General features: G+C 39.3%; 3 protein-coding genes across 3 annotated transcripts; all 3 read right to left on the reverse strand.

The window, feature by feature from the left end:
• Positions 1-4,392: 4,392 nt before the first annotated feature.
• LOC139633446 (olfactory receptor 4B13-like) lies at positions 4,393-5,432 on the reverse strand. The gene has a single exon (XM_071499177.1). It carries the CDS (start codon positions 5,421-5,423, stop codon positions 4,494-4,496), a length of 930 nt encoding a protein of 309 aa, XP_071355278.1. The 5' UTR covers positions 5,424-5,432; the 3' UTR covers positions 4,393-4,493.
• Positions 5,433-7,622: 2,190 nt separating this feature from the next.
• Positions 7,623-11,341, reverse strand: LOC139633677 (olfactory receptor 6B2-like). Its single transcript, XM_071499545.1, has one exon. It carries the CDS (start codon positions 9,499-9,501, stop codon positions 8,572-8,574), a length of 930 nt encoding a protein of 309 aa, XP_071355646.1. The 5' UTR covers positions 9,502-11,341; the 3' UTR covers positions 7,623-8,571.
• Positions 11,342-19,979: 8,638 nt separating this feature from the next.
• On the reverse strand, positions 19,980-20,938 carry LOC139633538 (olfactory receptor 10G4-like). The gene has a single exon (XM_071499296.1). The coding sequence runs from the start codon at positions 20,930-20,932 to the stop codon at positions 20,003-20,005; it is 930 nt and encodes a 309-aa protein (XP_071355397.1). The 5' UTR covers positions 20,933-20,938; the 3' UTR covers positions 19,980-20,002.
• Between the last annotated feature and the right edge of the window lie 1,763 nt (positions 20,939-22,701).

The following is a 22,701-nucleotide window of genomic DNA, read 5'->3' on the forward strand; positions in this document are numbered from 1 at the left end:
CAAGGCTTTTTCTGTAGCTGTTGATCAGAGCTGCGCAAAGTTCAGGAGGAATTTTGGACCATTATTTCTAGTGCTGCTTCAGTGTAGATATATTTTTAGGATGTCTGCTGTGACCGGCTTTCTTCAGGTTATTCCACAGCATCTCTACTGGATTAGGTCTGGACTTTGGGCCACTCCAAGAGGTGCATTTTCTTTGTTTTTCTGTAGCAGATGTGTTTGGGGTCATTGTCCTGCTGTATCACCCAACTTCCACTGAGTGTCAGCTGGTGGACAGTCGCCCTGACATTATCCCATATGATGCCTTGACAAGCATGGGAATAAACGTTCACCTCAATAATGTCGAGCTGTCCAGGCCCAGAGTCAACAAAGCCTGTGACTTTCTTACACCATACATAGTGCTGCATAATCTTCCCAAACAATTCCACCTCGGTTTCACCAGTCCATAAAACAACTTCAGGTCTGCAGCAATGTTTTCTTGGAGAGAAGCAGCTTCCTCCATGGTATCCATGGACACCATCCTCCCTTATTTGCATATGGTAGACTCATGAACACAGATGTTAACAAGCTCCAGTGATTCTTTTCAGCCTCTGAGGTTCCTGAGCATTGTGTGTGTATTTTGTCTTTGGAGGCATCTGAGCTGGATGGATCATCTCCGTCTGTAGACACTTTGTCTGATATATTATATGTTCTCCAGCCCACAGTGAGAGTGTCTCAATGACATCTTCAGTATGGCGAAGAATAATATAGTATTTGTATTTTATTATTTAAAATAGGTTGTTTGTTCATACTTCAACTTGATAATATTTATACATCATTTATACATAAATTCAGATAATTCCAAAGGGTTCACATTTCTTACCACTGTACAGTCACAAGAATGTGACAGGATCTTGATAGACTGTATAAATGTGTACATAATGTAAATGATGACAATGACATTCAGTTTTAGAAATGGCTGAGATGCTCTTCTGTTCTTTTGCAATAGCTCTTTTGAATGATACGACCATGCATTCAGGCTACAACCAAATGTACCAATGATGAAAAGCTACAGCAGAGCAAGACTTAAACTGAGCTGGCCTCATGGGTGCAGTTTACAAAATTATCTGGAAAGGTTATAATACTCAACACGGTCTCACTGTCTGTCAGGTTTGGAGCTGTAAATACCTTCAGCGATGCCTCTCTTCTAATTAAAGCCACAGACAGAAGGCTCTAGTCACGGACGATGCTTACAAAGCATTTTTCAGACTTTATAATTAATCATGGTTTCTTACTGTAGTCATTACTTTTTGCATGATGTGCATTATTGCACAGTCACTGAATCGAGTTAATTCTGACTCAGGGACTCTTTTAAAGACTGGCAATGCAACAGCTGTGGCATTAACTCTGAAACTGAATCTGAATAAAAAGGCTTTCTGAGGAAGCTGAAAGAGTGTGATTCTTGCTTTTGTTAATGTTCAAATATCTTGACCTGATTTTTTTCCTGAAAACCATAATTTTCTATATACAACTTTAAATATTCATGACTAAATAAGCAACAATCAAAGTTAAGTTGGTAAAATTAGTCAAGAGTTTAACTGATTTAGTTCCAGGCTAAAAACTTTTTCCCACTTCCAGTTATACCCCTCACAGTCTCATAATAGCTTCAAATATAGATGTACGGCAGACTTTGTTAATCAGAACAACCAGGACCATGAATATTTATTCTCTGTGAAAAGATTTATATGGATTATGTTTAGATGCAGAATCCAACAAATCAGTGACATCTGTGAGTTTTTCGGTGAAAGTGACATGAACTGTGACTTTACAAAAGTCTCAGTTAATAAACAACGGAAAGTCAAACACTAAAGCTCAGGCTGTCATTGAGGAAAAATGTGGTTTTATTTTGTTATGTCTAGGTAAAACATTGATATTAAACATAAGACAGGCTATAAACCAGCATTTCAACAGATCGAAAGACGCAAGAGTTTCAATGGCCTAGAAAGCACAAACACGGTATGCTGCTGAATTCGCTTATGCTTTCTGAGTATAAATAGCAGCATTATTCAGTCTTTCAGCATTTACACAACAACATTACAGGTGCCAGTAGTTTAGTTTAAGGTCCATTAAGTAGCTTTCAGATGTATCACATGACCCTCACTAACAGATGATGTTTACTCAGTTGTCAGGAAATTTATGAGGGAAAAATTCACACTTTTCTCTGCACTTGAAGGACTTGTTGTCCACGATGGTTTAAAAGTTAAGATTGAAAAACTTCAGCTTCTTAATTGACCTTGGGGTGATTTTGTTTTTTCCATGGTCAAGAATAAACTTTCGATCTCAAGAATACAGACCCTCTGAAGTTAATTGCAAAATTTTATTTGATTTTTTTGTCAAAAATATCCAGTGAATCAAAATTGCTATTTACAAAATGTGGATTATTGCAGGACTGTAATGTCTTCACTGATGATGAGTAGTTTTGTCTCCTTCCAAGGGACAAACACTGTCTCCAGGAGCTGAGCATTGTCCTACACGACGTGCTGGAGAAGAGGACACACCGTCCTCGGCAGACAGATGTTTGACATCAGCAAAGAAGAAGATGTGTTAGAAGACAGGCTGTTCTTAACGATGGGCGTAAAATTATTGTGGTCAGCATCCCTCAAAGGTGGACCCATTACGCTGTCCGACACCCCAGACTGGTGAATATGAACATGGCATGGTGTGAGAGACTGATAGGGTTGTGTGTGGACGGCAACACTGCAAGACACAGGTTTCTCACAGCCATTTTGAAGAGGTGTGGACATAGATACCAAATTTTAAACACTAGAATTTGGTGAGAAGATAATGACACTTAGGTTTCAGAACTGTTGGAGAAGGTCGCTGGAAATGTACAAATGGAGATATCTGCAGAATAACTGAGAGAGAAAGGAAATAGGTACGAGAGAAGGGCTCTCTGAGGTAAAGGTTAGTTATCTCAGAGCTGAAACTCCAATGAACAAGCATCAGATACAGAAACATGACTCCAAATGAATGATAATGTTGCTCTGTATCTGCAGGATGTGTAAATAGGCAGTTCACCGTATCAACTTAAAGGCTAGAATATGCCAGTGTTGTGTTCACAGCTTGTGTTCACTGCCCTCAAGTGGCCAAAAACTCAGTTATTACAGGTTTAAATCAACATGGTGGAGTTAAATAGGACTATTCTCAAACTAAAACACTTTAGTTTGAGTTTGGGAACCAATCCTTATTGATTTAATGTTTGTCTGTCTTATTTTTCTAATGAATTCAAACATGAGATTCTTTTTTAATATGAAAATGCATTACAATGATGTTGTTGCCTAAATCCTGCATTTTTAACAGAGGAGATTCTCTGATTTCTGTTGTTCTATGTCTATTTGTGTTTGTCTTTTTTCAGTTATAGTGTCTGATTAGACCTCAGCTGTGGTTGAAGTGGGTTGGATCAAAAGAGCGAGGTCAGTCTTACTCCTTCTCAGACTGACTTGTGATTGAAGAGACTCATACAAGGTAAAGTCATTTCACATCCAAAAGTGAATACATCTTGCCCCCTTCCTCCCTGAAATCAAGCAGGTGCAAATTTTGGTGTAAGCATACTGTGAGGGATTAGTCAGTGAAGTGTGGTCTGTGAGAGGAGGGAGGTCTGACCAGTCAAAATATGTGGAATTACCTGTGTATTAAACTCTACAATCAAATCAGTTTACTAGTCCTCAGTTACTCTCAAGGAGTTTTGTGAAGTCTCAGCAAATGACTTTTTATTTACATTTATTCTATTCATTATATTCATATTGACATTTACGTCTACATTTACTCATTTGGATGACGCTTTTATCCAAAGCGACTTACAAGTAAAAGACAAAAGTAACAATACAGTGTAGTGGGAAACCTTCGTGTAAGTATTAGGTACCACATCTATTTAATAAGTGCTGGAGGATCATGTAAAACTGTATATAAATTGTATATTGAGGCACAAACAAAATCTTCATTCCAAGAGTCTCATGTTTAATACAAGTTTCTTTCTTATGTTACACAGAAAATACATCTTATGATGTGACAGCAGTGTGAGCGAGAGGTGTGAGTGTATGATGTGTTAGGACATATTAGTTTGTATAATGTAGTGTGACAAATGTCCTACTTGATATTACATACACAGGCAGAATGTGAAATATATCTATATTTTAATACAGGTTGCATGTAGCACACCAGAAATGACATCAACAAAAATGAAGTTAAATGGTTTGTTAGAAAACATATTCATGCAGAACCTGAAGACATTTTTAGAAAAGTCCCAGACATTATAATCTATCTTAAAGCAAACACACCAAATTCCTTTGCCAGGGACGGGGCCTTAAATTAGTTTCAGTTAGAAGTTGAATATACATTACATTACATCTGTTGCACTATTTCTTTCTATCAAACAATAGTCATCTGTATTTTTCCTGTTAAATGGAAAAAAGAAATAAAATCAGAATCAATAATTTTGAGTTGCTAGAATAAATAAGTCACTTTCTTCCAACATGAACTATATACAGAATTCTGTTTCGTATCTTGGTCAGTTTAAATCCATATATTAGAGGATTCATAAGTGGAGGAATAAGGAGAAATTCTATAGAGATGAAGTTTTGAAGGCTTTGAGGTAAATCTGTGGAGCCAAATCGCATGTACATCAAATCAAAAACTATAACGACAAGAAATGTAATTAAAGAAATTAAATGGGGCACACATGTTTGCATAAACTTCACCCTGTCATCTTTGGACCTCACACAAGTTCTTGTAAGATGCATATAAGTCCAAACAATGAAAAAGCCATGAGACACATAGATTAAAATGGTTGCATATGAAATAATATTATTTGAAATGGTGTCGGTGTCAGAGCAAGCAAGTTTATAAATAATCCAGTTCACACAAAAGAGTTTCTGAATTTTCCAACCACATAACTTTAGTCTGGATGTTAGTATAATACTGATGGAGAAAATACAGAATGGTGTTAGCCAGGAGAAACATACCAGCTGAGAAAGCCTCCTCTTAGACATAAGAGAGTGGTAGTGCAGTGGTCGACATATAGCCAGATACCTGTCATAGGCCATAACTGATAGAACGGACAAATCACAGCAAGCAAATGAGTACATGATGAATGCCTGTAAAAGGCATCCTTCATATGAGATTTCTTGAGAAGATGACAGTAAATCTAAAAGGAATTTGGGGTAGAAACCTGTGGTCCCATAAAGTCCATTAATGCAAAAACTGCACAATAAGATGTACATAGGTTCGTGCAGGTTTTCATCTAAGATAATGATAGCAATGAGAGAGATATTGAAAAACAAAATCAAACAATAATACAGTAGAGTGAGTGAGAAAATAGTAAGTCTGTAATTCATTGTCTCATTTATCCCTGAGAGAGTGAAAATTCTTACAATAGAAACATTATCCATGATCAGAGAGAAAAGTTTTACAGATATGAAATCTTAAATTTCTAAATTTGATTTATCTTACCTCACTAATGTTTCAACCAACAGTAAGAGGTTACAGGCTGAGAGCTCACGCTGTGCTGTCTCTTCTGACTCTTCTCCTTCCACACCAACCATTAATAACAGCTTTGACTACGACAGCACAACTGGGAATTCAATCTCAAGTAACAAAAAAAATAAGTAAAACAACCAGTCAATGAAAGTGTCCATGTACTTTTGATCCCTTACCATAAATTTCTGTATCTAAATTGTTTTGCAATAGTCACTCATAATTATGAGTGAGCTGTCTAAATATTGTTACATCAGTATTTTATATTCTGTAAAATTCATAGTTACTCATAGTTCTCATAAAACTATTGACTTATTACAAAATTAATTATGAGAAAAGGATTATCAGAAGAAAACTGGCTCCATTAGTTGTTTGTTGAAAATCCTTGAAATAACTCATTTTGACATGTACCCCAACATTAAATCCACCTTTTTGAGATAGTAAATTACCATTCATATAGTGTTTATTACAACAGAAGTTATTTTTTCGCTTACCTGTGCATCATGGACCACAAGCCTGTCAGACAGTGACCTGTCTGATAACAGATCCGTGGTCTCTAGACCCCCACAGCCAGCCCCTCAGCCATCCAACCCTGCTCTGAGATCCAAGTACCTCAGCAAAGTGTCATCCATCCCTCAACCCTTCATCCAGCTCCTTTGGTTCCTCTAAGTCCAGAAACCATCTCACCATCTACACCACCTCACCCCACATGTGAAGTCTCATACAAAACATCTGGGTATTATCTTTGATTCTGAGCTCTTTCACAAACAAACCAGCTCTGTTGATAAAAATAGTTACAATCAGTTAAGTCAAGCTAATTCTGTCTTTCCATGATATGGAAAAAGTCATTCACGCCTCCATTACATCATGAGTGGACTATGTAATTCCCTGTATTTGGGCCTTCCCCGGTCCCAGTCTTCATGAACTTGTCTGCAGATGGTACAAAATGCAGCTGCAAGGATGTTGACAGGTACCTAGGTACTTATTAGCTCCCTATTCATTTTAGAATCCAATCTAAGTCCTTGCTAATTGTTTTCACGGCTCTAAACAGTCAGACCCCTTCTTATATCACAGACCTTATTCACTGGCACTCTGGGTATCTTAGATTTGACAACAAATCTCTTCCATGTCAAACAGTCACGACTAAAACTAAAAGATGACAGAGCTTTGACAGTTGCTGCTCCACAATTGTGGAACCAGCTGCTATTACAAATTAGATGTGCTCCCTCCATCTTTTTAAATCTAGGCTAATGACATTTCTATTCCACGGCCTTTTCGGCGCACTCATCTTTTATCTGTTGTAATATCTATGATCTTGTATTTGTCCTGGGTTGTTTATTGTTGTTGTTGGTCTGGTTCTCTTTGAGTTTTTACTTCTATTTTGTGTTTTAACATCCTTTGTTTATATGTGCTCGAAAATAAACTTTTTTCTGGACAATTAGACTTCTGCGCAGGTTGCAGTTGAGTGGAGCTAAACTAGTTACCAAACTTGACAAATCAATAAAAATGATAAAGTTCTCATTTTTCCGATGCAACCAGGAGGTGGTCAGAGAGATGCGAATCAGTCACAGTCTTTACACACCCTCATCTTCGGAAGAGTCTAATTAGGTAATGTTGAAAACATCTGCTGGGTGAACCATGAGTGCACCTTTACAGGTATAATATGTAACATTTCTTTATTAAAATGTCTAGAAAGACGAGACCACTATTATATATTTTGTTGACTTGTGTGCAATTATTATCCAAAATGCTCTCAGTGTTATTTAAACCCAGAGAAATCAGTAGATTTATTCAGGGTAATGGTGCGTGTCATTCTGGTCGCCTGTCAGTGGTATCGTATCCCTCAGTTAGTTGCGATATAATGCTGCAGGAATGTCGTATTTATGTAGGCCCTAAAGTTGGCATCACCCTTGTTCCCTCAACCATAAGCCAATGTGATATTTCAATTTTTTCATTTGCACAGTAACAGCATTGCACAGAAATCCAGTAGAGAGATGATGCGTTGACATATTTCAATATTGACTTATCTTACTTTGATTTGCAACAAGTTATTTTATCAGTTGTTCATCACCAAACTAGGTCTTTTGTCATTGTTTTGATTGAGAGATCCCTAGCAGCAAACTTTATAAGACACTGCACTCATAACTGCTAAGCTTTAATTATAATGTAAAATGTAGAAGTCACACTGTTGAAAAACATTACTTTTTAAAATAACAGTAGAGTGCTATAGTATTGTTATGAATAAAACACATTTATATCAAGCCCAATATGTATTTTGCTGGGTGATATTACAGAAGTTCCCCTCCCATCAAAACACATCAACCGATCACTCATTTCTGTAACTATCTCTAAGAAAATAATCTTTTTAAAACAGAAAATCTTCAAAATCTTGCCATATCACTCATTGATTACTTAATTAAGTAATTAATTAGATGTATTTATTTATTTAGTGAAGGTACAGAAACACCCCACAAAGAATCAGCTCCCTACATGAGGGTGTAGGAACAGTTCAGGTAGGGAGCCATGGCACCTGGTGGTCAGCCTCCTCTCAAGGGTCTGCAGCCCGACCATTGCAAGGGGCAGCCCTGTATAACTGCAGGATAACAATACAAAACACACCCCACCTCCCCAGTACTGCACACTTCTCCCACCAAACGATGGTCAGAAAAATATTTAGTTATACACAAGTATCCAAATGCATATGTATGTTTGTACTTATTTATGCACACACTGGATTAAAGCTACTAACCTTTATTAAAGTGACAAAACTAATTGTTTTGAACAGATCCATGTAAGGCAAATATCTGCACACGTTCCAGTAAGTTGCTCACTATAAAGATCTGTTTTCAACATTGTTGATTGATGTTTATCAAATACTGTGAAGTTAAATGTTTTGTTAATCGACATATATTGAACTCTGTATTTATCAGGCCTGTAGACATTCTTCACACATTTTCAGGAAAACCCTAAACCAGAGATCATGATATGTTTCAAAGCAAAAACTGTTCATTTTTCTTTGTCACATTAAATGAAATTAGAGAATTATTCAATCAATGGAGGAAGTCACTTTCTTCCAACGTGAACTATATACAGAATTCTGTTTCGTATCTTGGTCAGTTTAAATCCATATATTAGAGGATTCATAAGTGGAGGAATAAGGAGAAATTCTATAGAGATGAAATTTTGAAGGCTTTGAGGTAAATCTGTGGAGCCAAATCGCATGTACATCAAATCAAAAATCATGGCCACAATAAATGTAATTAAAGAAATTAAATGGGGCACACATGTTTGCATAAACTTCACCCTGTCATCTTTGGACCTCACACAAGTTCTTGTAAGATGCATATAAGTCCAAACAATGAAAAAGCCATGAAACACATAAATAAAAATTGTCACATATGCAACTACACTGTTTGAAAAGGTGTCAGCTTCAGAGCAAGCAAGTTTAACAATTATCCAGTTCACACAAAAGAGCTTCTGCAAGTTTGAACCACATAACTTTAGTCTGGATGTTAGCAGAACATTGACTGAGAAAATACAGAATGGTGTTAGCCAGGAGAAACATACCAGCTGAGAAAGCCTCCTCTTAGACATAAGAGAGTGGTAGTGCAGTGGTCGACATATAGCCAGATACCTGTCATAGGCCATAACTGCTAGAACGGACAATTCACAGCAAGCAGATGAGTACATGATGAATGCCTGTAAAAGGCATCCTTCATATGAGATTTCTTGAGAAGATGACAGTAAATCTAAAAGGAATTTGGGGTAGAAACCTGTGGTTCCATAAAGTGCATTAATGCAAAAACTGCACAATAAGATGTACATAGGTTCATGCAGGTTTTCATCTTGGATTATGATAGTGACCAGAGAGATATTGAAAAACAAAATCAAACAATAATACAATAAAGTGAGTGAGAAAATAGTAAATCTGTAATTCATTGTCTCATTTATCCCTGAGAGAGTGAAAATTCTTACAGTAGAAACATTATCCATGATCAGAGAGAAAAGTTTTACAGATATGAAATCTTAAATTTCTACATATGATTGATCATAATTCTCTAATGTTTCAACCAACAGTAAGAGGTTACAGGCTGAGAGCTCACGCTGTGCTGTCTCTTCTGACTCTTCTCCTTCCACACCAACCATTAATAACAGCTTTGACTACGACAGCACAACTGGGAATTCAATCTCAAGTAACACTTCTGAAAAAACTAAGTAAAAAAAACCAGTCAATGAATGTGTCCATGTACTTTTGATCCCTTAGCAATATATTCTGTATTTAAATTGTTTTGCAATAGTCACTCATAATTATGAGTGAGCTGTCTAAATATTGTTACATCAGTATTTTATATTCTGTAAAATTCATAGTTGCTCATAGTTCTTATAAAACTATTGACTTATTACATAATTAATTATGAGAAAAGGATTATCAGAAGAAAACTGGCACCATTAGTTGTTTGTTCAAATGCTTTGAAAGAACTCATTTTGACATTGACCCCAACATTAAATCCACCTTTTTGATATAGTAAATTACCATTCATATAGTGTTTATTACAACAGAAGTTATTTTTCTCTTTCAAGAGAATACACAGTAACTCTGACCTCTACACCCTAAGAAAAAATTTGTTAAAAAAGCTATGATATACCCCGCGACACTCCACCCCCAAGCTATGGGGCAACATCTCTTTCAGTCCCTGACATTAAAATACAGCACTCAACTGTCTGAAGCGTGGACTGAAGCATCACCCTTGTTCCCTCAACAAAAAGCCAATGTGATTTTTCAATTTTTTCATTTGCACAATAACAGCATTACACAGTCATTCAGTAGAGAGATGATTCATCGACATATTTTAATATTGATTTATCTTACTTTGATTTGCAACAAGTTATTTTATCAGTTGTTCATCACCAAACTAGGTCTTTTGTTATTGTTTTGATTGAGAGATCCCTAGCAGCAAACTTTATAAGACACTGCACTCATTACTGCTAAGCTTTAATTATAATGTAAAATGTAGAAGTCACACCAACTGTAGAAAAACATTACTTTTTTTAATAACAGTAGAGTGCTATAGTATTGTTGTGAATAAAACACATTTATATCAAGCCCAATATGTATTTTGCTGGGTGATATTACAGAAGTTCCCCTCCCATCAAAACACATCAACCCATTACTCATCTCTCTAACTATCTCTAAGAAAATAATCTTTCAAAACTGGAAATCTACAAAATCCTGCTATATCACTCATTAATTACTTGATTAAGTAATTAAATTTATTTATTTATTTAGTGAAGGTACAGAAACACCCCACAAAGAATCAGCTCCCTACATGAGGGTGTAGGAACAGTTCAGGTAGGAAGTTAGGGCCTCTGCACCTGGTGGTCAGCCTCCTCTCAAGGGTCCCCACCTCCCCAGTACTGCACACCTCTCCCACCAAACGATGGTCAGAAAAATATTTAGTTATACACAAGTATCTAAATGCATATGTATGTTTGTACTTATTTATGCACACACTGGATTAAAGCTACCAACCATTATTGAAGTGACTAAAAACAGACTGTTTTGAACAGATCCATGTAAGGCAAATATCTGCACATGTTCCAGTAAGTTGCTCACTATAAAGATCTGTTTTCAACATTGTACATTGTTGGTTGATGTTTATCAAATACTGTGAAGTTAAATGTTTTGTTAATCGACATATATTGAACTCTGTATTTATCAGGCCTGTAGACATTCTGCACACATTTTCAGGAAAACCCTAAACCAGAGATCATGATATGTTTTAAAGCAAAAACTGTTCATTTTTCTTTGTCACATTAAATGAAATTAGAGAATTATTCAATCAATGGAGGAAGTCACTTTCTTCCAACGTGAACTATATACAGAATTCTGTTCCGTATCTTGGTCAGTTTAAATCCATATATTAGAGGATTCATAAGTGGAGGAATAAGGAGAAATTCTATAGAGATGAAATTTTGAAGGCTTTGAGGTAAATCTGTGGAGCCAAATCGCATGTACATCAAATCAAAAATCACGGCCACAATAAATGTAATTAAAGAAATTAAATGGGGCACACATGTTTGCATAAACTTCACCCTGTCATCTTTGGACCTCACACAAGTTCTTGTAAGATGCATATAAGTCCAAATGATGAAAAAGCCATGAAATGCATAGATGAAAATTGTCATATATGCAAAGACACTGTTTGAGAAGGTGTCAGCTTCAGGGCAAGCAAGTTTAACAATTATCCAGTTCACACAAAAGAGTTTCTGAATTTTCCGACCACATAACTTTAGTCTGGATGTTAGTATAATACTGATTGATAAAATACAGAACGGTGTTAGCCAGGAGAAACATACCAGCTGAGAAAGCCTCCTCTTAGACATAAGAGAGTGGTAGTGCAGTGGTCGACATATAGCCAGATACCTGTCATAGGCCATAACTGCTAGAACGGACAATTCACAGCAAGCAAATGAGTACATGATGAATGCCTGTAAAAGGCATCCTTCATATGAGATTTCTTGAGAAGATGACAGTAAATCTAAAAGGAATTTGGGGTAGAAACCTGTGGTTCCATAAAGTGCATTAATGCAAAAACTGCACAATAAGATGTACATAGGTTCATGCAGGTTTTCATCTTGGATTATGATAGTGACCAGAGAGATATTGAAAAACAAAATCAAACAATAATACAGTAGAGTGAGTGAGAAAATAGTAAATCTATAATTCATTGTCTCATTTATCCCTGAGAGAGTGAAAATTCTTACAGTAGAAACATTATCCATGATCAGAGAGAAAAGTTTTACAGATATGAAATCTTAAATTTCTACATTTGATTGATCGTAACTCTCTAATGTTTCACCCAACAGTAAGAGGTTACAGGCTGAGAGCTTACGCTGTGCTGTCTCTTCTGACTCTTCTCCTTCCACACCAACTATTAATAATAGCTTTGACTACGATAGCACAACTGGGAATTCAATCTCAAGTAACACTTCTGAAAAAACTAAGTAAAACAACCAGTCAATGAAACTGTCCATGTACTTTTGATCCCTTAGCAAAATATTCTGTATTTAAATTGTTTTGCAATAGTCACTCATAATTATGAGTAAACTCTTTACATTAAAATACAGCACTCAACTGTCTGCAGTGTGGGCTGAAGTGTGGCACCCCTAAAAGGGAATGACAACATTAATGTTATTTGATGTAAATAATATGTGTTTATGGGCTGATTTTCATTAATATATATCTTTATTTTCATTGAAAAGTAATGAACCATATTAAGGAGGTCATTTTATTTTGAAAGCGGTGGGGCAGAACATTTGTGGTCGCTCCAGGTGTTTGGGGGTTATGGTAAGGGAGGGAGCCCCACCTTCCGCCGCTCCCTCAGACACACTCTGGATGAAACAGAGAAGCATCATGTCTTCATTTCTCCGCTCTTCACCTGCTTTTACAGGAAACATATTCGTCACCGCGTTCCCCGTCCACGGGACCCGTGACAAATCTTAGGGGCTCGTCCGGGATCGGCGCCCCCTTCTGGTTTGGAGCTGATCTGCTAATGACATCTGGGACCATGACCGGAGCTGATACTGGCTGAGTGAGCAGTGAGCTGGAGCAGAGACTGAGCCGTTGTTGTGCTGAGTGACCCATCAAGAGGGACAGGGAGGAGCTACAGCCATGGCTGAGAGTGAGAGGAAGAGCCTAGTGTGGGACACTAGGAAAAGCCTGCTCACCTTGTCAGCGGGAGAGCTCTACCAGATCGCCAAATATTTGGGTCCAGTAGCAGGTCCTCTTCACATCCAAATTGTCAGATTCAGGCATAAAGTTTAGTCTGGCTACTGTTCAGGATGTCTTCTTACACTCTACAGTCTACCAGGGGCTAGGATATAAACAGTGATATTCGGCGAGAGTTAAAGCCCCTATTGTCAAGTGGTGAGGTGAGTGATGAGACAATACTGCGTCACATGATGAGAATCACTAGGCGAGGTAAGCGAGAGACAAAAGAGAATATGTTCTTCTCGCAGGCAGACTACAACTAGTGCACATAGCACCCAGCCTGAGCTTAACACTGTCCAGGAGTGCAGTAAGCAAGGGGGCCCAGTTCACACAACTAAGAAAGACCCAATTAAAGAACTCACAGCCAAAGTGAATGAGCTCACTGGCCTGGTGGAAGCAATGAGACAACAGACAGAGACACAATCATCAGACCCAGTGAACCCATATCCTCAAAACAAGTTGAGAAACAGAAAATACAGAACCTTTGGGTGTCCAAACTGTGTTGAGGAGAACCGTCCAGATTGTTGCCATTGTTTCATCTGTGGGGAAGAGGGTCACAGGGCTGTTGGCTGCTTAAAGAAACAGAAGAACCAGGGAAACGCGAACCGGTCTGCAGCGGGGCGCCCAGTGACCAGGTCTGAAAAAGAGACCCAGAGTGAGCACTTAAGAGAAGTAAGGGCCCAACTTAGCCTTAACAGCAACAAACCAGGTTCCCCCTTATCAGTTACATCAGAAATTGCTAACCACCAACAGGGTGAGCCACTTGCTCCATCTAGTGTTATGTCACTCCACACTAAACGTGGAGCAGTTGCTAAACTCATATGAAAGAAAGCCCTTATACAATGTAATTTGAACGGCTTAGCAGTGAAAGCATTACTTGACACAGGTGCTGAAGTTAGTATCATAAGTCGAGATTGGAATGACAGATACTTGCCTGACTTGGTCACGCGACCACTGTCAGAAATCATCGAAGAAATAGATTAGTTGAAAGTGTGCGCAGTCAATGGGGAATCCATCCCATTTGATGGCTGGATACCCATCATGATCAACTTACCTGGGGGCAAGGACCACAGCCTCTCCATCAGCACTCCGGTCCTCGTCAGCAGTTTGCCTATGGACAAACCATTGATTGGTTTTAATGTTTTGGAATAGATCATTGAGGGACCAGAACGGTTGATACCTACTCTTGTTACATTGCTTTGTAATGCCATCTGTCTTCCCCCTGAGAAAGCTGAAGTGATAGTAAGCTACATCCAGACAGCAGAGGTGACAGTGCCACAAGGCCACTTAAGAACAGGCGAAAGGGACGTGGTCATCCTTGCTGGGCAGGTAAGATGTCGGGTGTCTGGTGTTGTTTGAGGTTGATGAGGGCAGTCAGGCCCTAGAGCAGCTAGATGTCTTGACAGGGTTGGTCAAAATCCAGAATCCAGCTAAGCCCTATGTCACAATTGCTGTCGGTAACTACACCAAGCATAACATTACCTTGACAAGAAAGACAGCCTTGGGGACCTTACAGCCTGTTGAATGGATTGTGGGGGCTGAAACCCCAAATGAACCCTTACCTACCATAGCAGTTAGTGAGGTAACAGTTGAACCAGCTGAACCAGCTCAGTCTTCGTGGCATCCGCTAGTGAACCTGGATCATTTGGAGGAGGAACAAGAGGTTGTCAGGACAGTGTTGTTTGAGGAGTGCAGGACTTTTGCGAGGGATGGAAACGACATCGGATGTAACGACATAAGAACTGCAAATGATGACATACCTGTGCAGAGAGCATATACCTCCATACCAAAGCCACTGCTACAAGAGGTTAAAGAGTATGTTCAAGATCCCCTTGTGAAGGGATGGATAGTTAAATCCAAGTCCTCTTATGCTGCTCCCATTGTGTGCGTGTGAAAGAAAGACGGTTCACTCCGTCTCTGCATAGACTATCGTCTATTGAACCAGAAAACAGTGCCAGACAGACACCCACTGCATCGAATACGGGACCTGCTTGACACCTTGGGTGGATACTCCTGGTTCAGCATCCTTGACCAAGGTAAGGCCTACCACCAGGGTTTTGTGGCTGAAGGCTCACGTCATCTCACTGCCTTCAGCACACCCTGGGCCCTATATGAATGGGTGAGAATCCCATTTGGTCTCACCAATGCACCCGCCGCCCTCCAGAGAAGTATGGAAGAGATGCTAGGTTCTCTGAGGGATGACTGCTGCATACCATACCTTGATGAAATCCTTTGCTACTCACGGTCTTTTGAGGCTCATGTAGAGGTTGTCCGTAAAGTGCTTCAGACCTTACAACGCCACAGTGTGAAGCTTTGGCCTGAAAAGTGTGAGCTATTTAAAGGTGAGGTTCGTTATGTTTGGTGCCTGGTTAGTGCTGAAGATCTGGAGGTTGTACTGGCTCTGAAGGCCAAATCACCACAGACTGTAGGTGACCTTAGGCGTGTCCTTTCCTCAGCTACTACTGCTCATAGATACAGAACTTCTCGAGAATAGCTCAGCCACTGTACGAGTTACTCCAATGCAAGTTTTCAGAACGGCCCACTCATGGTGGTCAGAGTACAACCAAAGGGCCCCAGATGCCATCTAGGGCGCCCATAGACTGGACTCCTGAACATCAGAGTATACTTGAGCAACTGGTTGATATGCTAACTCATCCTCGAGTTCTACCATATCCGGACTTTGACCAGCCCTTCGTCTTGCATACTGATGCGTCAGAGCAGGGGCTTGGTGCCGTTCTCTACCAACAATGGATGGAAAGTTACGTATCATTGGTTATGGGTCACGGACCCTGACTCCTGCTGAACGCAACTACCACTTGCACAGTGGCAAGTTAGAGTTTCTGGCTCTTAATTGGGCAGTGTGTGAAAGGTTTAGAGACTATCTCTTCTATGCACCACACTTCACCGTTTACACTGATAACAACCCACTTACATATATCATGAGCACAGCTAAACTCAATGCAGTTGGTCATCGCTGGGTTGGGGAACTGTCAGACTTTCGATTTAGCATCAAATACAGACCGGGAAAGGCTAACATAGATGCTGATACTCAGAGTCTAATGCCAAACTCACTGAAGGTATCAGGAGGTCTTTAAAAGGATCTGCTTGTGAGCTCCTCTGTGAGTGGGATCAGTTACACATTGAAGATGGAATCCTGTACCGACGAACATTTTGAAACATCTCCATGATCATATGGGCCATGTTGGTACTGAGAGAGTGCTTCATCTCGCTAGAGAGAGGTTCTATTTGCCTCACATGAAGAGGTGCATAGAGGACTATGTAACCAAGAAATGTTGTTGCCTAAAACAAAAGAAACCAACAGTTCATGTGCGTGCACCCATGAGTAGCTTGAAGTCCAATTCACCACTTGAACTAGTCTGTATTGACTACTTGCATCTTGAGAAGAGCAAAGGGGGGTACGAGTACATTTTGGTTGTAGTTGACCACTTTACGCGGTTCGCTCAGGCCTACCCGACCAAAATCAAATCCGGTCGGACAGCAGCCGAGCGGATCAATAATGATTTCATACCTCACTTTGGATTCCCCAACAAACTTCATCAGGACCAGGGACAAGAGTTCGAGAACAAGCTCTTCCAGACTCTCGGGCAGCTCTCTGGGGTTGGTCACTCTCGAACATCCCCATACCACCCCCAAGGTAATCCCACTGAATGCTTCAACCGTACATTGTTGCAAATGTTGCCTACACTGACAGACAAAGAAAAGGAAGCATGGAAGGATCATCTCCCGCAGATTATACATGTGTATAACTGTTCTCGCCATGAGTCCACAGGTTATTCGCCACATTTCCTGCTCTTTGGTTGTCAGCCCCGCTTCCCGGTTTATCTCTTGTTTGGGTTGGCCAAGCAGACTGACCCTGTGTTGCACAAGGGGTATGCTGAAAATTGGCTTAAAAGAATGACAGAGGCCTATTGTGTTGCTAACAAAAATAGCCTGTCATCCAATGCTAAGGGCAAGTCCTTCTATGATCAGAAAGTGAGGGGAGTAGTCCTGAAACCAGGGGATAGGTTGTTGGTTAGGAACCTAGGAGAGCGGGGTGGGCCTGGCAAATTACGTTCTTACTGGGAGAGGAGGATATATGTGGTCAGGGAACAAGTTTCAGATAATCCAGTGTACGTCATCCACCCAGAAGGTGAAGATCAGGGAAGAACTAGAACCTTGCACAGAAACCTCCTCCTGCTGGTCAATGATTTGCCAGTGGAATTCCCACAACAACCAACTAAACTGACCTCAAAACCAACACAGGGACATGCAAATGCTCGAGTGAGAGTTAAGAACAGTAGGGACCACACAGGAAATGCTGAGACCTCTGATTCAGATGATGACTCAGGAAGTGGATATTGGCTGAGAATACCACCAACCTGGGCTGAGCCCAGGGCAGCAGTTGCTCCTGAGAAACTAGCTGTCAGCCAGGAGATGAGGAAACCAGTGTGGCAGACACAGGTTCCCTCTGAGGAAAGGTCTGTTCAGACTCTGAGGGGTCGAGACAAGTCAGGGCAAAGGATGCCTGTAATGGAGGCCCAAGACATTGTTGAGGACCTGCCAGATATGGCTGGGGTCCATGAGGGAGGTCAGTTAGGAAGGGAGAAACAGGTGACACCTGAGACTGGCCCCACATTACTGGTAGATGATGTAGTGATGGAGGAGGCGAGCCAGGGGGAGTGGCAACTGACGGATGAAGTTAAGACTTCTCACCAATTCGAGCTGGAGAGGAGTGACAGTCCAGCAGCCCCTAACTTACCTCAGTCAGACACAGAGCCTGAGTTCCCTCAGCATGGGTGTCGTGAGGAGCAGATAACAGACTCTCAGTCTAGCTCACCTAACCCCCTGAGGCAGCCCACTCGGCAGAGACGACCAGGTCAAATGCTCACCTATTCATCTCTGGGTCATCCAATATATCAGTCACGTCCCACTGTAAATACTGCAGATGCCTACTTCATATCTTCTGCTGACCTGTGGCACCCACAATCATATTTACCTTCATTTCAAGGTCCTCCTTTCATTCAGTTCCCCCATCTATCCTTTCTTTACCCCATACATAGCTATTAGGAAGACACGGTGGTCATAACATACATAACACGCACATGAACCATGACATACATTGTTTACCCACTTACCAGAGAACCAAACATTCTTAAGTGTTTTGTAGTTTTGACTATTGTAAGGACTTTGAGTATTGCCTGTTTGAGTTTTGAAAAGAATAGAGTGATTTAAATTGGAAATTTGTGTGAAAGTGTCAGGAGCCACTTTTGTTGTAGGGGAGTGTGTGGCACCCCTAAAAGGGAATGACCACATTAATGTTATTTGATGTAAATAATATGTGTTTATGGGCCGATTTTCATTGATGTATATCTTTATTTTCACTGAAAAGCAATGAACCATATTAAGGGGGTCATTTTATTTTGAAAGCGGTGGGGCAGAACATTTGTGGTCACTCCAGGTGTTCGGGGGTTACGGTAAGGGAGGGAGCCCCACCTTCCGCCGCTCCCTCAGACACACTCTGGAGGAAACAGAGAAGCATTGTGTCTTCATTACTCCGCTCTTCACCTGCTTTTACAGGAAACATATTTGTCACCACGGTCCCTGTCCACGGGACCCGTAACAGAAGCATCACCCTTGTTCCCTCAACAAAAAGCCAATGTGATTTTTCAATTTTTTCATTTGCACAGTAGCAGGCATTACACAGCCATCCACTAGAGAGATTCATTGGCATATTTCAATATTGATTTATCTTACTTTGCAACAAGTTATTTTATCAGTTCATCACCAAAACTAGGTCTTTTGTTATTGTTTTGATTGAGAGATTCCTAGCAGCAGAACTTAATAAGACACTGCACTCATAACTGCTAAGTTTTAATTATAGTGTAAAATGTAAAGGTTACACTTACTGTAGAAAAACATCACTTTTTTTAATAACAGTAGAGTGCTATAGTATTGTTATGAATAAAACACATTTATATCAAGCCCAATATGTATTTTGCTGGGTGATATTACAGAAGTTCCCCTCCCATCAAAACACATCAACCCATTACTCATCTCTCTAACTATCTCTAAGAAAATAATCTTTCAAAACTGGAAATCTACAAAATCCTGCTATATCACTCATTAATTACTTGATTAAGTAATTAATTTTATTTATCTATTTATTTAATGAAGGTACAGAAGCACCCCGCAAAAAATTTGCTCCCTACATGAGGGTGTAGGAACAGTTCAGGTAGGAAGTTAGGGCCTCTGCACCTGGTGGTCAGCCTCCTCTCAAGGGTCCCCACCTCCCCAGTACTGCACACCTCTCCCACCAAACGATGGTCAGAAAAATATTTGGTTATACACAAGTATCTAAATGCATATGTATGTTTGTACTTATTTATGCACACACTGGATTAAAGCTACTAACCTTTATTAAAGTGACAAAAAACAGACTGTTTTGAACAGATCCATGTAAGGCAAATATCTGCACATGTTCCAGTAAGTTGCTCACTATAAAGATCTGTTTTCAACATTGTACATTGTTGGTTGATGTTTATCAAATTAGATTAAATGTTTTGTTAATCGACATATATTGAACTCTGTATTTATCAGGCCTGTAGACATTCTGCACACATTTTCAGGAAAACCCTAAACAGATCATGATATAAATGCAAAAACTGTTCATTTTTCTTTGTCACATTAAATGAAATTAGAGAATTATTCAATCAATGGAGGAAGTCACTTTCTTCCAACATGAACAAAATACAGAATTCTGTTTCGTATCTTGGTCAGTTTAAATCCATATATTAGAGGATTCATAAGTGGAGGAATAAGGAGAAATTCTATAGAGATGAAGTTTTGAAGGCTTTGAGGTAAATCTGTGGAGCCAAATCGCATGTACATCACATCAAAAACTATGGCAACAAGAAATGTAATTAAAGAAATTAAATGGGGCACACATGTTTGCATAAACTTCACCCTGTCATCTTTGGACCTCACACAAGTTCTTGTAAGATGCATATAAGTCCAAATGATGAAAAAGCCATGAAACACATAAATAAAAATTGTCATATATGCAACTACACTGTTTGAGAAGGTGTCAGCTTCAGGGCAAGCAAGTTTAACAATTATCCAGTTCACACAAAAGAGTTTCTGAATTTTCCAATCACATAACTTTAGTCTGGATGTTAGCAGAACGTTGACTGATATAATACAGAAAGGTGTTAGCCAGGAGAAACATACCAGCTGAGAAAGCCTCCTCTTAGACATAAGAGAATGGTAGTGCAGTGGTCGACATATAGCCAGATACCTGTCATAGGCCATAACTGCTAGAACGGACAAATCACAGCTAGCAGATGAGTACATGATGAGTGCCTGTAAAAAGCATCCTTCATATGAGATTTCTTGAGAAGATGACAGTAAATCTAAAAGGAATTTGGGGTAGAAACCTGTGGTTCCATAAAGTCCATTAATGCAAAAACTGCACAATAAGATGTACATAGGTTCATGCAGGTTTTCATCTTGGATTATGATAGTGACCAGAGAGATATTAAAAACCAAAATCAAACAATAATACAGTAGAGTGAGTGAGAAAATAGTAAATCTGTAATTCATTGTCTCATTTATCCCTGAGAGAGTGAAAATTCTTACAATAGAAACATTATCCATGATCAGAGAGAAAAGTTTTAAAGATATGAAATCTTAAATTTCTACATTTGATTGATCGTAACTCTCTGATGTTACAACCAACAGTAAGAGGTTACAGGCTGAGAGCTCACGCTGTGCTGTCTCTTCTGACTCTTCTCCTTCCACACCAACCATTAATAACAGCTTTGACTACGACAGCACAACTGGGAATTCAATCTCAAGTAACAAAAAAACTAAGTAAAACAACCAGTCAATGAATCTGTCCATGTACTTTTGATCCCTTACCATAAAATTCTGTATCTAAATTGTTTTGCAATAGTCACTCATAATTATGAGTAAACTGTATAAATATTGTTACATCAGTATTTTATATTCTGTAAAATTCATAGTTGCTCGTAGTTCTCATAAAACAATTTACTTATTACAAAATTAATTATGAGAAAAGGATTATCAGAAGAAAACTGGCTCCATTAGTTGTTTGTTCAAATGCTTTAAAATAACTCAATTTTACAAATTTACCCCAACATTAAATCCACTTTTTTGATATAGTAAATTACCATTCATGTGGGAGCCAAAGTGTGTTTTGTGTGCTCCTACATGTTTGTTTGTTTGTAAAGTTCATATGAGTGTAAATAAATAATTGATATGATTGGATAGAATAAATAGTCGATTAAAATAGGAAAAATATTAGTTAAATTCATGTTGTTTAATTCATGAGAAGTTAAAAATAATCTTTGTAACCTTTTGTTACTGTTGCTTTAAGAGGACAGAGGTAGTTGGGGCTTGGTTAGGACTGAGCCACACAGTTTTCTTACCGTAGTGCCTTTTCTGTTGAGAAAACCTTGGTTTGGATTTTACTCCTGTAACAAGATACTTTGGAAAGCAAGGAATAAACACTTTTGTCTCATCTTTTAACACTGGAGTCCTGTGGACATTTTTTCCATGCAGTAAAGGTGCACGAGTCAAGTAAACCTGGTCTAAAGCCTCAACTCCCACATTTGTAAGAAAACTTGCTCTACTCGGACGAATGAACAGATAAAGAATTGGACACCACAAGGAAGAAAGAATCACACCTAGAACGAGATATGGTGGTCATGAGTAAAGTCAAACTCTTTGAAGGAAAATGTGCTGAGTAATATGCTAGTTAGCCAACTAGCTGCTACATCATCGCTAAAGGAGCAGCAGGCCGTGTTAGCTATTTAGTGGCTTCAGATTTAAGCTAATTCACATTAGCCACTGTGTAGTTAGTACAAAGAATGGAGCACAACGATGAAGATATGGACACAGTTGTGGATGCTAAGGCAGGGAGAGTCTCTGTGAAGGCTACGGAGGAAAGGCTGCAACATGCGGTTAGCAAACGCAAGTCCAAGCTGGCTAAGCTAACAGGTAAAATGAACCAGATTCGTCAAGCAATGGATGAAGGTGGTGATGGCAGCTTACCAGTGATTCAAACCAAAATGGTGGAGTTTAACAGACTGTTTGGTGAGTTCTGTGACTTGAATAGCAGTGCTAAGAAGATATTTCACCAACTTTCTGAAGAAGACATGAAAAGAGATCAAGCTAACTGGTTTGAACCTAAGGCTGATGACTTTAAGAAATTTTGCAGAGAAGACTCAGGCTTGGATTAAAAAAGCTCAGCTACGTGTTGAAGAAGCTAAAGAATACAATGAAACAGTTCAGCCATTTGACAGCATATCCAGTGCATCCTTCCCATCATTGAAGCAAGGTTCCAAGCCAGGTTCCGTGCATTCTTCCTGTGCATCATCATCGGCTTCATCTACTCGGCTAAA

The sequence above is a fragment of the Trachinotus anak genome, unplaced genomic scaffold (genome assembly GCF_046630095.1).
Source record: "Trachinotus anak isolate AG129_WGS33_773 ecotype Australia unplaced genomic scaffold, CSIRO_AGI_Tana_v1 ptg000001l, whole genome shotgun sequence".
NCBI classification, from domain to species: Eukaryota; Metazoa; Chordata; class Actinopteri; order Carangiformes; family Carangidae; genus Trachinotus; species Trachinotus anak.